The 13,106-nt window shown below is 41.5% G+C and overlaps 1 protein-coding gene across 24 annotated transcripts in view; it reads right to left on the bottom strand.

Moving 5' to 3' along the window:
- madd (MAP-kinase activating death domain) overlaps nucleotides 1-13,106 on the bottom strand; it is a 45,399-nt gene that overhangs the window by 19,548 nt on the left and 12,745 nt on the right. For 11 of the 24 annotated variants that reach the window (XM_062396447.1, XM_062395331.1, XM_062396580.1 and 8 more), the window contains exons 4-17: nucleotides 12,459-12,762; nucleotides 11,069-11,200; nucleotides 10,824-10,937; nucleotides 10,585-10,665; nucleotides 8,009-8,065; nucleotides 7,006-7,178; nucleotides 6,685-6,920; nucleotides 6,445-6,601; nucleotides 6,072-6,175; nucleotides 5,784-5,989; nucleotides 5,339-5,592; nucleotides 4,954-5,093; nucleotides 4,710-4,811; nucleotides 3,437-3,454 (exon numbers count right to left, since the gene is read on the bottom strand). In XM_062396447.1, the coding sequence (XP_062252431.1) occupies nucleotides 3,437-3,454; nucleotides 4,710-4,811; nucleotides 4,954-5,093; nucleotides 5,339-5,592; nucleotides 5,784-5,989; nucleotides 6,072-6,175; nucleotides 6,445-6,601; nucleotides 6,685-6,920; nucleotides 7,006-7,178; nucleotides 8,009-8,065; nucleotides 10,585-10,665; nucleotides 10,824-10,937; nucleotides 11,069-11,200; nucleotides 12,459-12,762 (2,078 nt within the window). The remainder of the gene's footprint in view (nucleotides 1-3,436; nucleotides 3,455-4,709; nucleotides 4,812-4,953; nucleotides 5,094-5,338; nucleotides 5,593-5,783; nucleotides 5,990-6,071; nucleotides 6,176-6,444; nucleotides 6,602-6,684; nucleotides 6,921-7,005; nucleotides 7,179-8,008; nucleotides 8,066-10,584; nucleotides 10,666-10,823; nucleotides 10,938-11,068; nucleotides 11,201-12,458; nucleotides 12,763-13,106) is intronic. The other 13 variants (XM_062396916.1, XM_062396999.1, XM_062397086.1 and 10 more) reach the window with 5 other exon arrangements.

Raw genomic sequence — 13,106 nt, forward strand, 5'->3', positions numbered from 1 at the left:
ACGTTTTCTTTAGGACTCTGACAAAATGCAGGTGAACCAAGTTTAGTCAGTCACATCGCTACTGGCCAAGATGTGAAAAGTGCATTTAGTGGTCGTTGTGTCACTCCTGTGTGGACACACAAGATTTCTAACGTTTGTATTGTGGTTTTCGGTCGTTGTTTCAGAATCTTTACACAACTACAACCGACAGGAAGCTCAGAGAATCACAGACATAGAAAGAATCTCTGTGGTAACAGCATCGGTCACATTTAACCCCTCATCCTACCAGTGTTAGTTTTCGTCGACTAAAACTAGACTAAAACTAACAAGGATAAAAATGACTAAATGTGACTAAAACTAATATCGATTTTCTTCAAAAGATTAAGACTAGAACTAAATCAAAAATAGCTGCCAAAATGAACACTGTGCATCCTACTCGGTCAAGCTGAATCATAGTAAGTCAAGCTGACAGACTCTCGGGTGTCTGACTCATGTTAAATATTTTTTTATAAAGATGACTCATTATTTAATATGTGGAAATGTATATATTCATCCAATTGTATGATGTCTACAGTTAAGAGATTTATTTCTAAACCATGTAAAGATATTTCAAAATTCCAAGTGCATGTGCGACATTTCACCTTTTTTATTCCGGTGTTCTCTGTGGCTTCATCCCATATTTATATTCTCCTCTGGACAAAGGACTAAATTATGTTGTTACTGGATATCAGCAGCTCTAAGGAGCAAACTGCCCCTACTGATAATGATTTGGTTAAACTTGATTCATAGGAAAACATTTACACTGGAAGACGAATCTAATGGAAAGAAAAGAGGAAGGAAGATATAGACTCAGTGGATGAAGTCTTTCGGCGGAAGCCACAGGTAAGTTTTCCATCCCCGCTGGCCCGCTGCATTGATTTTATAATTGGATTGTCCCAGTTTATGAACCACACGATAATGGAAGCACTGCCTGATGAGCAGTGTGCAGGTATGGGGGCAGAGGGCTGGGGCTAAGTCGTTCTGGAGATGTTCTCATGTTTGTATTGTGAAATGGATTTCTGATGAGCGGAGATCCAGGTTATTCTCTACATAACTTGTAAAGTCTTGTTTTATGTGTATTTGTTTTCCTTTGGCAATTTTTAAGGGTTTTTAATCACATATTATTTGTCTGTAAAGTTATCAGGTCTGTCAGCTGTTTATTTATTCATAAGTGATCAACTGTGACTAAGCAGACTCCTGAGATCTGCGTCTGTTATCTTGGAACAATTACATAATTACAATCATGAATGTGAATGATTGTGACACCAACAAAAGCAAAATCCAGCAACAAATCCTGCAGGACAAGTGAGGAGACGTTTCATGTTTTACAAAAGAGAAATAATAGTGGAAAATGGAAATGTTTGATTTTCTTTCATTAAAGAAAATAACTAAATACATTCTGAAATATTATTAGAAATATTATTTGATGAAATATTATACTGCCCATTGCTTTCATTGTGTATTAAGTTTTAGGACTGCAATTATATCAACTACCCCCTAATGCACATTGAGCTAATATAGTCCATATAATAATCCTTCCTACATTCACTCCTCTGGGACGTTTTAATGCAATAATAACACTATTGAATGCATTCTGTTGAGCTCTTGAATTGCAGTGCATTATATCGACGTAGTGTTATTTAGCATAGACACACTATTTTGTAAATGGGGCAAATAGTATAAACACGTGTCCATATGATGCAACAGCAGCACAAACAGTTCAACAACACATCTCTGAATCCTTCACGAAGGAGCATTTATTGTAGGATGTATTTTTACCTGTGTGCCTACAGTACATAGCCAACTGAGCGTATGAACCATCATGCCTCATCTATAGAATCTGCTGTGCTATCAAAATGACTGCAATGCCCGGAACCATCCAGAAAACCATTATGTTGCCTGATGAAAGCCTGACATTCACTGATAAAAAATAAAAACATCATTCAGGTTCAGAATTTGCATAATTTCACTGCTCATTGTGCTAGGCACAATAAAAGGTTGATCAGGCCCAACCCCCCTCTGTACTCTGTGGGAGCATAAAGGACTAGAAAACAATGGCAAACAATGGATGTGGGTAGATTAGCTTCATCTATTCTATTCTTATCCTGTAACGCCAACATCTGCTTCCCAGTTTTGTACTTCATTGGCCTCCCTGTGGCTTTTTCAGTTCTTCCTGTGATGACTGATGTTGGTTCAGGTATTTCTCTAATGAAATCTATTCAGAGTCACTTGTGATAGAGTTACTTCAACAAATAGAACCCAACGTACTGTGGAGTGAAAAAACAACAATCACTATGAATGGCAGCGTGGAAAGACAGAAGGACTCAATGTTCAACTGGATCTTTGAAGACACACACAGTGACTGGGATGAGGGACAGACAGAGGGGGATGCTGGGAGATGTAGTTGCCTGGCTTGGAGAAGCATGCAGCTCACGCGATTAAAAGGGCAGAACCCACCTTCTGCGCTCCCCGGGCCGGCCTCAGTAATAACCTCCATTAGAGAATTTAGCCCAAATACTGCACACAAAACCCAGAATTAGTGCCGCGAAAGAGGGGGACAGAGAGAGGGACACCGGCCCAGACACAACCAGTCTGAACATCAACCCTCAACAGACAAGCACACTCAACATGGTACCAAAACAGAGAAAGAAAAAGAAAGTAAAGAGGAAAAGGGGAAGACAGACTGTAGAATAAATACGCACTGATGCTGTGTCAACCCTGAAACTGTTTGAAAAGATGCCTGATGCTGTATGTTCAACATTCACAGGATCAAGTAGGAGCTGTATATGAGCTCATATTCTTAGCAATGACTGGAGTTGTGTTTATAATCACTGGGAATAAATCGTATTTTCAACACAAAGACAGAAAAGAAAATCATGACTAACAGTAGTAAAAAGTGTGATCTTAAAAGATTCATCACCGTTTCGGCTAAAATAGTTTTAAGACCTCCAAATAGGGAAAGAAACACACAACGATGGAAGCCACAACACACGCAAGCAAAGCAAGAACACACAAGCATGGGAGGCAGGTGGGATTTGAGCTTCATCCACTGAGGACAGATCTTTCTGGTTACACAATCCAAATGCATATATCATGTAAATGCAGGTAACACGGATTAAACCATCCTTCTGTGGTAAGGATGTGCAGATGCCACACCAATAACAGTTTGTCGTCAAACGTGAAATCCTCCGACTATAAATGCATCCAAAAGACTCCCACCAGTCACACACAGGGGAATGTCAGAGGAACGGGAGGGGAGGACGTGGATAAACATGAATGTGACATTTAAGGGGGTCTTCTATCTTAGTCCTATGTTAAGGAACAGGGTGTAAGATAGGACAAAAAGGTCACTTCAAGGTTAAAGGAACAGCCTAAAGTCAGGGGGCTGAAACAAACTACCACACCAGACGTAACATACCCGGGCTGTCAGGGGAATCTGAACGACAAAGACAAAACACATCATGTGCAAAAGGAACAGACATTTTTTTTTATGGCAGCTATTCCACACGGAGTGGAGCTATTGAGTTAGGTCATCATGCTCCACTTCTCTTTTTCTCTCAGTTAGAGTGAAAATCCAGAAAAACAGAATTCATATTTCAGTCTGATTATTAGCCATCTAGTTGCACTCCCTGAAATTTAAGTAAATCTTAATATTTTTATGGGGCTGTGGAGAATTTACTTGTGTCAGAACAGTTAAATGGACTACCGAGATTTATTTTTATCTTTTTTTATTAAGTAAAAAGAACAGATTATCTTCGTCTAATGTTAATTCCATCTTTCTTTCCCAGAGTTGCGATTTTTTAAATCCTTTTAATTTCACTAATCACGTCGCACTTGATGTGAATGGTCGAGTGAGCTGTTTAACCCCATTTGATGTGAAACTGATACCTGACCTCAGAGTCCTCATTTAGATTTTATTACTTACTGGTTCCCAGGAAAAACTGCCTGTGCACAGATTTTCTTAAATATATATATATATTAAGAACTTAACCTACATGCTCTGAATGTATTCTACACCAGCAGCTAATTGTTTGTTAGAAAAGGTAGCTGTAGCTCATCTCAACAACAAATCTGAAGTCTGTTTTTCGAGTGGATTTTCCTCTTAAGGCTCGAGAGAGAAAAACGTTGTTTCATATATCCTCAATATTCTCCCTTAAAAATAGTGCCATATCCATTTGGCAATCCAGAGGGAAGGAAGTCAGGCTTTAAAAATAGCTCTACCAACCTGCTTGTTCCATTTCCTCCTCAATATCAATATTGAAATATTCTTTTATCCCCAAACATCACACAGAAAAAGAAATACAAACAAATAGTAAGTTAATTAAATAGAAAAATAAAGTTAAGAACACATCACTGTGTCACTAGTTATGGTTGATAATGCAGAAGTACTGCCCGCCTTAAACAAATATATGACTAGTTAAGGTTTGCAATTGTTAGAATTTATGAATGCATGTGATGTGTATTAAAGATGTCCTGAAATAACTGCAAATATGTGATGTGAAGAAAAAAATGACATTAATGGTAAAAAAAAATATTCATTTATTGAAAAATATCTTTAAACTTTCCCTCAGGCACCTATATGGTTTAACAAACAATTTCTGAAAACACACTGAGCAACTGGAACAAACAACAACTTCCTGCAGTTTAAATTGAACAGATGTGTAATGGTCACATCAGCTGGGATGTCCTACCTTTCAGGCTGGGAAAGGGAGTGGATTTATCCCTCGCTGCCTTGTTGGGGAGGGCGAGATTGGACAAACTGAAACTGGTGCCATGGTTCTTGTACAGATTGCCTGTAGTGGGAGTGACAAGAACCATAGTTATGTCTTTAAGTCTTTGGTCTGATAAGAACTGATTCATCATCTTCAACATAAATCAGCCCACTTTTCATGTTTTCCTGGATTTCAGCTGGAAATGTTATGCAAATATTCTTACTGGCAAAGGACATGAGGCCCCCGAACCCATCATTGCTGCTGTTGGAGATGGTGGAGTTTGGCGAGCTGTTGCGGGAGTCTCCCTCCCCGTCCGACTCTCCTGGAAGCCTCAAGCTACTGGGACGTAAAGGACGCTGCGTCCTGAAGAAACCACCAAAAAAACATCAGCATGTGTCCAGGACAAAAATACCGGTAACTTACAATATGGGAAACTGTCAAGCATTCACACGGCATCACAACATCACACCACCAAAGATTCAAGACCACCATGAATGGAGAGAGTCGTATGGCATGCTGGGTTTTGATAGAAAACATTGCATGGTGGGTCAGAGCCCATTTGAATGATGATCAAACATTCATTCAAGCGATGAACAAGTATAACACACTTGTTGCCATTGAGGTTCTGGTTGAATCGAGGGGTGTATGACTCCACTTGCTCCTCTGCATCAGGGTCATCCTCAGCGGGGAAGCCATACTGGGGCTCAAAGTACGGGTTATCATACTCTTGCTTTTTGTTGCCTGGGTCCTGCAGGCCAGGATCAGCTGGGGGCCTGAGGAACGGCTGACTGCCCAGTGCGGGGACAGGGTTCTGTAAAGCAGCGCTCGCCGATGCTTCAATTTCAGGCGCTTCCCCCTGCTCCTGAAAAGAACCACACACGGATTAATGGGAGCCTCGTTTGCCCCAATATTTAATCTTCTGATAAATACGACTTTGAAAAGCTCACGATGCTCAAGTTGCATCTACAAAAACTCTAAATATAACGAAAGTGAAGAAGGTGAGAGAGAAATAGAGTTTCTCGAGGAAACACTTTGATTAGAAAGGTCACACACGTTGTTGACTCCCTGGATTATTGTACTGGGACTAGAGCTTGCGGTTGTGCTGGAGCTCGAGCGCAGCGGTTGTCCATCGGAGGCTTCAGCCGGTCCCTCCCCAAGAGGTAGACCCTCGGAGCCAGGACCTTCCCTGAATTCATGGAAGTCCTGAAACTCCACCTCACTGGCATCTCCCAGTGCAGCGTGGGTCGGAGGGTCCAAGCCTGAGACATCAAAGTAAAACACCATGAGGTGGAAAACGGCATGAACATGGTCAATGTGCATCTTTTAAGTCAAACCACTCACTGGGCGTATCTCCCTGGATGTCCCCTTGGATCATCTCGCTCACCAGGTCACCGAGCGAGGAGTAAGATGAGCTGGAGTCATCGTACCCCTCACTGTCACTTCCACTGCAAGAAATCAAACTGATTGAAGAGCTGCCAAAATGAAGCTACTATAGACTTTATACATAAAGATGGACTAACAAGTCAAAGTACACTTATAATACATTTAGATTAATATATTTTCTGTCATTTCAGGTAGTAGATGTATTGTGGAAGTGGATTTCCTTCTTTCATCTTTACATACAGCTTATGTTGTGATTTACTGTTGGCAACTTTCATAAAGCAAGAACTCTTGGATGTGATTGGATTGCTATGCTGAGATTGCTCTTGTTTACCTGTCTGTGGGATCAGAGTCGTTGCCATCGTCCTCCAAGGGACCGGCCATGGCTTCAACCAGCTGGGAGCTCCCATCATACACCCTGTACGACACTGGTTGGAGCTGGTGAGCGTACCACTTGGGCTTATCTCCGATCAAGGACGGGTCAAACACATCTGCAACAAAAGTAGAAAAGTTTGTCCAGGGCATTTTCTGTCAAGAATACTGAACAACTAAAATCAACTTCAATGGGTCTCACTGTTATGTATCCTCTGGAAGGCGAGGTTGGTGGGATTCAGAGCCCACTCTCCGTAAAACTCCACCGCCTGCGTGTGGGACAGTTTGTCTGCAAAGCTAGAGCGCCGTGGCCGAGACGCTAGAAAAGACTGCGACTGGAAAGCCACCACTGGTCGGGGGAAGAGGCGCAGGGTGCGAGTGTGCATCTGGAACCCCTGGAGAACGTTGGGGGAGTTGAAGAACCGTACCATGGCCACCCTGCAAGACAAAGTTATGTTAGTTTAATATTCCTTGACTCCCCAAGCAGACAGACAGTCCCTTGAAAGAGACAGCGAGGACTCACCTGGTGGCGACATCCACTGAATCAACGTCATTGCCGTAAATCAGAGGGTTGAACTCTGTGGAGGACGGTGAGGCTTTGTCCCGTCCCGGTGGGAGCAGAGGCATCTCCTGGCCCTCCTGGAACTTCTCCAGGTTCAGAATGGGCTGGGTGTTCAAACTCATACTGGCCAAGGCCTACGACAAGTAGCGGTGACACTAGTTACAAACGCAGCAGTGGATTTATAAACAAAAAAAAAACACACACAGCACTGCGATGGAGCACCCCCACGTTTGGCATCAACATTTACTTTACAATTAATGGGACAATATATGATAATTTGGGGAAACAATTGGGACCAAAGTATCCGATTGCAAAACTGTAGGGGGTTAAATATGGAGATTATGATTCATGGGATGATATTAGAGGATTATTCAACTTTTTTAAATTTATCTGAATGGTAATCCCAGTAATTGCAAGGTTTAAAAGGAAGAGGATAATTATCTATATGGTCCAAACTATAAGTTTTCTCCAATTTGACTTGTTATATAAAGCTGCTGAAGGATCAGTTTTATGCATATTGATGCCTGTAGTGGGTGTGTCATTTTGGAGAGGGAGAGCACAAGGGAGGTAAGTCACTATGCATGGTTTTGCTTTGAGGGAACTGCTGCAGACTCAAGTGTCAATGTTTAGCTTAGCATAATGAAACATTTAATTGCTGGGGTCTGGATGAATGTTAACTTTGTCAGAGTGATTAGCTTCATCGTATCTTGCTTTGGTTACGAGAACACTCACTGATGCCAAGATAGATGCACGCACATTCAGTCATGCGCAAGCCAGAGCTAAGCAGTGTATCGAGAGGACTGGTCCGAAACATTCTGCGACGCTTTTAATGCATTTTATTCAAGTCTTGAGGAGGAGACAAGTAGTAGTGACAAGCAAAAACAATGTGTGAGAGAGAGAGAGAGAGAGAGAATAATATCCGTGCAGGGGCATTACACATTCCACAGGAGGAGAAATAAGTAACCTTATTTTCAGAGGAGAAGATCTGCTTTTGGGTGATCACGGTCAACCTAACCAGACACTAGGAAGGGGATAAGAGAGATGCGAGGAGAATCACATGAAGGCCTGGGATGACAACTTCGTGACTGACACTGGAACAGCACATGACGGAAGAGTCACAACTGTGGCGCTTTCCCTTTCTTTTCTTTATCTCCTTTCAACAGCACTCCCTTTCATTTTTCTGACAGCAAAAAAGCAAACCCGAATCAAATAGATATAGCTTTGCGAGAAAAAAAAAATCCATAATGGAATTTCTTTTTTGCTGTTGCTGTTTTTACCATTTTTCCATTTTGTCTACAATTCACTGAAGAAAGGAGATAAGAAAAGGTAAATCCGTATTTGCTTTTGAAAAGATGATGGACAGCCAGGAAAGAGAGAGAGAGTGTCCGACAGGGAAGAGAGAGAACTGTCTGAGAGAGTGAGATCAAGAGAGAAAGAGAGAAATGAATGTGAGGAAAGGAGAAATGTTTGGTTTTAATGTTTAACGTGACAGACAGTGAGAGACACAGACAGGTGACCAAAAAAACCAGACTTCACCCAGAGAGTCCGGCCACTACAGGACACATGAAGACCATCCATGGAGACCAACTGGAACCAACCAGTGGTCACAATGGAGTGGTGATGACAAGAAACAAAAACAGCAGATCTTTTCAGACACAGAGAATAAAAAATACTTGCACGACTAAAGTACCTTGAGCAAAAAATAAAAAAGGCTTAATTGTAACTGATAATTCAGATAGAAAAATGTTGGGTGAGCGGGAAAAATAATAATACAACCAAACCAAAAGTAAATAAATGTCTCACTAACTGGTGCAAGTATTTTTTAAAGTGGCTGTCAAATCAGCAGTGTTCTGCTTTGGCATCACAATCTGATAATCACCTCAACCATCTTCAGCGACATTTTCTCCATTCACAGATAATCAATATTGTGAGCTTGTTTCCAAATATACAACTGCTAAACTGAGGCTTTGCACACTCCTACACACCAGCCTCGCAGTCACACATCCGCACACGGGGAGAGAGCTGCTAACCACACACAGCTAATGAACCGGCTCTGATTCAAGGCAAGTTACACAAAATGAATCACTATGTGCACACGATTCTCACTTAAAAAACTTTTTTTGAAACTTTCAGAAGACATGCAGTTAAGTTTGAACAAACACACAAGGAAAGGTCAAATAAAAGTTAAGAGTTTACGGATAAAAACAGTTTCAGGGTGATGACTACATTGCTTGTGAAGCTTTAGGGAGGGATCTGTAAAACAACTGAATTATGTTACTGGGAATTATGATGCTTAAATTGTGCCCCTGCATCATTTAAATTGATGATTAAAAGTAAATTTATTATAAGGATTATAAGGATTATAATATTAGCTTTGGTTTTAGAACTGCAGTGGAATAACAATGCCTGGGTACATGGTAATCTAACTGACGATCAACAGCCCACAGACAATATGCAAACTGAATGATCACTTGTTTCCCTATCGGCAAAGGGGTGAAGGGACTTTGTATGAGAGGGTGTTGGTATCACTCACATGTTAGACATATGAAAAGGTCTTTCCATGAATCAGAACCAGATGCTTTATTAAAGGGACCTGATTATGCTTTTTCAAATAAATCCTTATTTATCCCGAACTCCCTGTTAGGCCGCCCGTCAGCTCATCCTCAAACCAGCTGTTTTAGCTCAGGCCTCCTTAAGAAGCCTCCTTAAGAAGCCTGCTTTCCAGAGCACCACCTGGTATTTTAAAGGACTTAATAACCAAAGCTAATTAACAGGAAAATAATTGATTTGAAACAGCTACTCTGAACATGATTGATCCTGAATTCGATCGTGAGTGGGCAGCACTAACATCCAGGGCAATTAAAGATGACAGCAGGATTCTTCTACTTGAATCATATTACGCTGCTTACCGACTTAATTTTCAACACAACTGTGGATTCAGACTGTCAATGACAATCTGTGAGTAAAATGTTTTTCAGAAATGCACAATGTCTGCTGTTAGCAAATACCAAAAGATAACATTGCTAGTAAAAAATGTTTGTCGTATATATTTCTGACAGGAAATAAAGAAAAGCATAATAGGTCCCTTTAGACAATGAGGTTACAGGGGTAAGTTAGTATCTACAAGTGTTTCTAAAGGTTTTTGCTTGGGGAGCAGGGTCCTAACATCTGCTTTTACCTCCAAGAGCTAGAGCATGCAGAGAGAACAGGACAAAAAAACAAACATTTGTTCATGTTAGTGCACAACAAAACCCTTTTCAAATGCTGCCACACACATGTTAAACACATACAACTCTGTTGAGGAAGGAAATCACTACTCTTCTCACTGCTGAAAGAGAAGTTTTATGCTTCTATAAGACTTTAATCAAAGGTCACAGGAAGATGCAGCAGACGGTGGCTCCACATGAGTCCCTGAGTTCTAGAGCCGCTCCGCAAAATGCTGATATGTGCTAGTTTGACTGGTTTTTGTGCCGACAGCCATCGTGTAAAAGAATCAGAGAAAGGTCACACAGAATCTAAGAGGAATTTGATTTGCGGTACCTGTTTCAGATGTTTCTTAAGCTCGCATGCTTCCGGCTCTGGAAGAGGTGGTAGCAGCTCTGCATTGGTGGGTGCAACAACCTGCCGGCAAACAAAAAGTCCTCTTTAAATCAATTCTGGAAAATGTCCCTCCAGGAGTAGGTTAATTAGACATTATCTGTCCGCTTCCCCCTGGACATGGTGAAAACAGACACAATGAGATCAGAAGGAGGAGAGGAAACTAATGTTGATGTACCGACCTTGCTGCTGTCAAGGTCCACAAGCCACACATCATCCGGGATTTTGAAATCTGCTTTGTAGAGGAAGAAGCTGGCAGGTACGCCAATAATGTAGGGAGTGGGGGCAAGAAGGAGCTGAGGAGAGGAGTAAACACACCAGTCAGTCACAGCTCGAGGTGACAACCACAAACAGCATATGCAATTAAAACAGCAATAAATACAATTATAAAGCATAAAACATCTGCTTGATTGAAATATATCTTTACCTGTTCAGCTGAGGCCATACATGTTGGCAGTAGAGGGATGACAGGGAACATGTACTCCAGAGGGTAAATCATGGCCACAAAGGCCATAACACTCATTGATAAAGCATTGTAATCTCTGGATTGAAGAATGACCTGAGGGAAAAAAAATACAAAAATGGGCGTTATTATATTATTATCTATATTCTACTGTGTTTCAATACAATCTTTGGGTGTTCACTGGCCAGTTTCCTTTATATTTAAATGAGCAGACACACTAAACACTCTTGACGGCTTCTTCTGTTGCTTAATTCCATTATGATGGTTTATCAATACCTCCTATTACTTGTGTAATGTTAAGATGTGAACAACCATTTGACGTTGGACTCATTACAGCAATATTCAAAACTGAGCTTTTATGAGAAACTTATATCTGCAGCATGAAGTGCTTGGAAGTAAAAAATAAAAAAACTCAGACAGCGTCTCGGTAGCACTTAGTTCAGGCTGCCTGAATCTAATGATGCATTGAATTTATCTTCAGATAAAAGAAAATGGATGAATACAAAATGGCAGAGTTTCAAACAGATGGTCGAGTGTAGGGAGGAGAGGGAGGAGAGAGGTGCAGAAGCTGCAAACAGCACTGAAACCAACCAGTGACTCCTCATCGGACAATTAGGCTGAAACACTGAATGATACTCTCTTGCTTTTCAGGCTTTTCATCTTCTTTCTTCAGCAAATCGTAGACTAAAAATGGAAAATGATAAAAGAGCGACAGCCCAAAAAAATATAAATCATAATGACGTTGTAGGAATTGAGGGTGGCACAAATGGGCTTCATATTTGAGAAATGCCTAAGTGACAGAAAGGCAGAGAAACAACCAGTATCTCTCCAACACAGTTGTCTCTCCACAGTGTGACTGAGGCTGTGAAGCTTAGATTTGATTGGTTGAAAATGAGCCTTTGCATCAGTGTCAGTGTAAAGCAACACAACACCACTTAATAAAAACAAAAGATTCCTATAGCGTCCCTACGAAAGCCTCCAGGGTTGGAGAGAGGACAGACAGAAATTAAGTCTCTCCTTTCCGTTACTCTGTGTACTCAGTCTTCTATTTACCCATAATCCTTTTCCAAACTGCTATCAAATTGCTTCAGCGAGCCTCCGTCTAACAGAAAATGTCTGATGAAGTACAGTCAGGACATTTCTAAGGAGGTCGGTATGAATAAATATAGCTCTGCTTATCCTTTCTCCTTGGAGCATTCAGTCTGGTCTTTAATAAAATGCCACAGGGGATATGGTGGCAGTTTGAAGCCACTCACACATCTCATCTCATTGGTGCAGAAAGCAAAGATGGACCTGAGTGACAATTGATTAGCGGGTGTTAGCATCCTGAAGTCCCCACTGTGCATGTCCCTACCTTGTGCTCTAGCAGAATGCAGCTGAGGACCTGAAGACAGGCGTCCACCCCCAGCAGCTCCAGGGGCAGGTGCAGGGGGAAGTCGACCATTGAGAAGCGGGAGTTGTCAGGAAGGGCGAAGTTGAACGGCCGTTTGAGTTCATGGGGCAACACTTCCACGTCCACACGTCTCTGACCGGGCACGGGGACTGGTGAACGCAGCAACCGGTACATCCAGGATTCAATCTCCCGCAAGTCGGCCAGCAGCTGGCTGCCTTTCTCTTCCACCGTCAGCGCCCCAGTGAACACCCGCCACATGGTGTCCCTGAAAGTGGAAGAAAATGGGAAAAAATAAATTAGCTCAGTGCATATGTCAGGGTTGTTTTACATTTGTTCAGATTAAGTTCAAGGAGAAATTGAATAGTTTCCAATAGAGCAACAGGTTTACCCCTAACTTCAATGTGATGTTTCTGCATTGCTCGTTCAGTTTATCACATAATCCACAGACACATTTTTTACATGGTTCTATAATATTGTATTTTCTAAAACATGCACTCGACAGTGATGTTAGGGTTAAAAACTGAGGCGACCACGGGGCCTGAACAAACACCCGCTGAAATCACTAATGCGATGAGCAAATGAGACTGAAACACAGGAGAGGCTCTTAAG

The sequence above is a fragment of the Platichthys flesus genome, chromosome 1 (genome assembly GCF_949316205.1).
Source record: "Platichthys flesus chromosome 1, fPlaFle2.1, whole genome shotgun sequence".
In the NCBI taxonomy this organism is placed as follows: Eukaryota; Metazoa; Chordata; class Actinopteri; order Pleuronectiformes; family Pleuronectidae; genus Platichthys; species Platichthys flesus.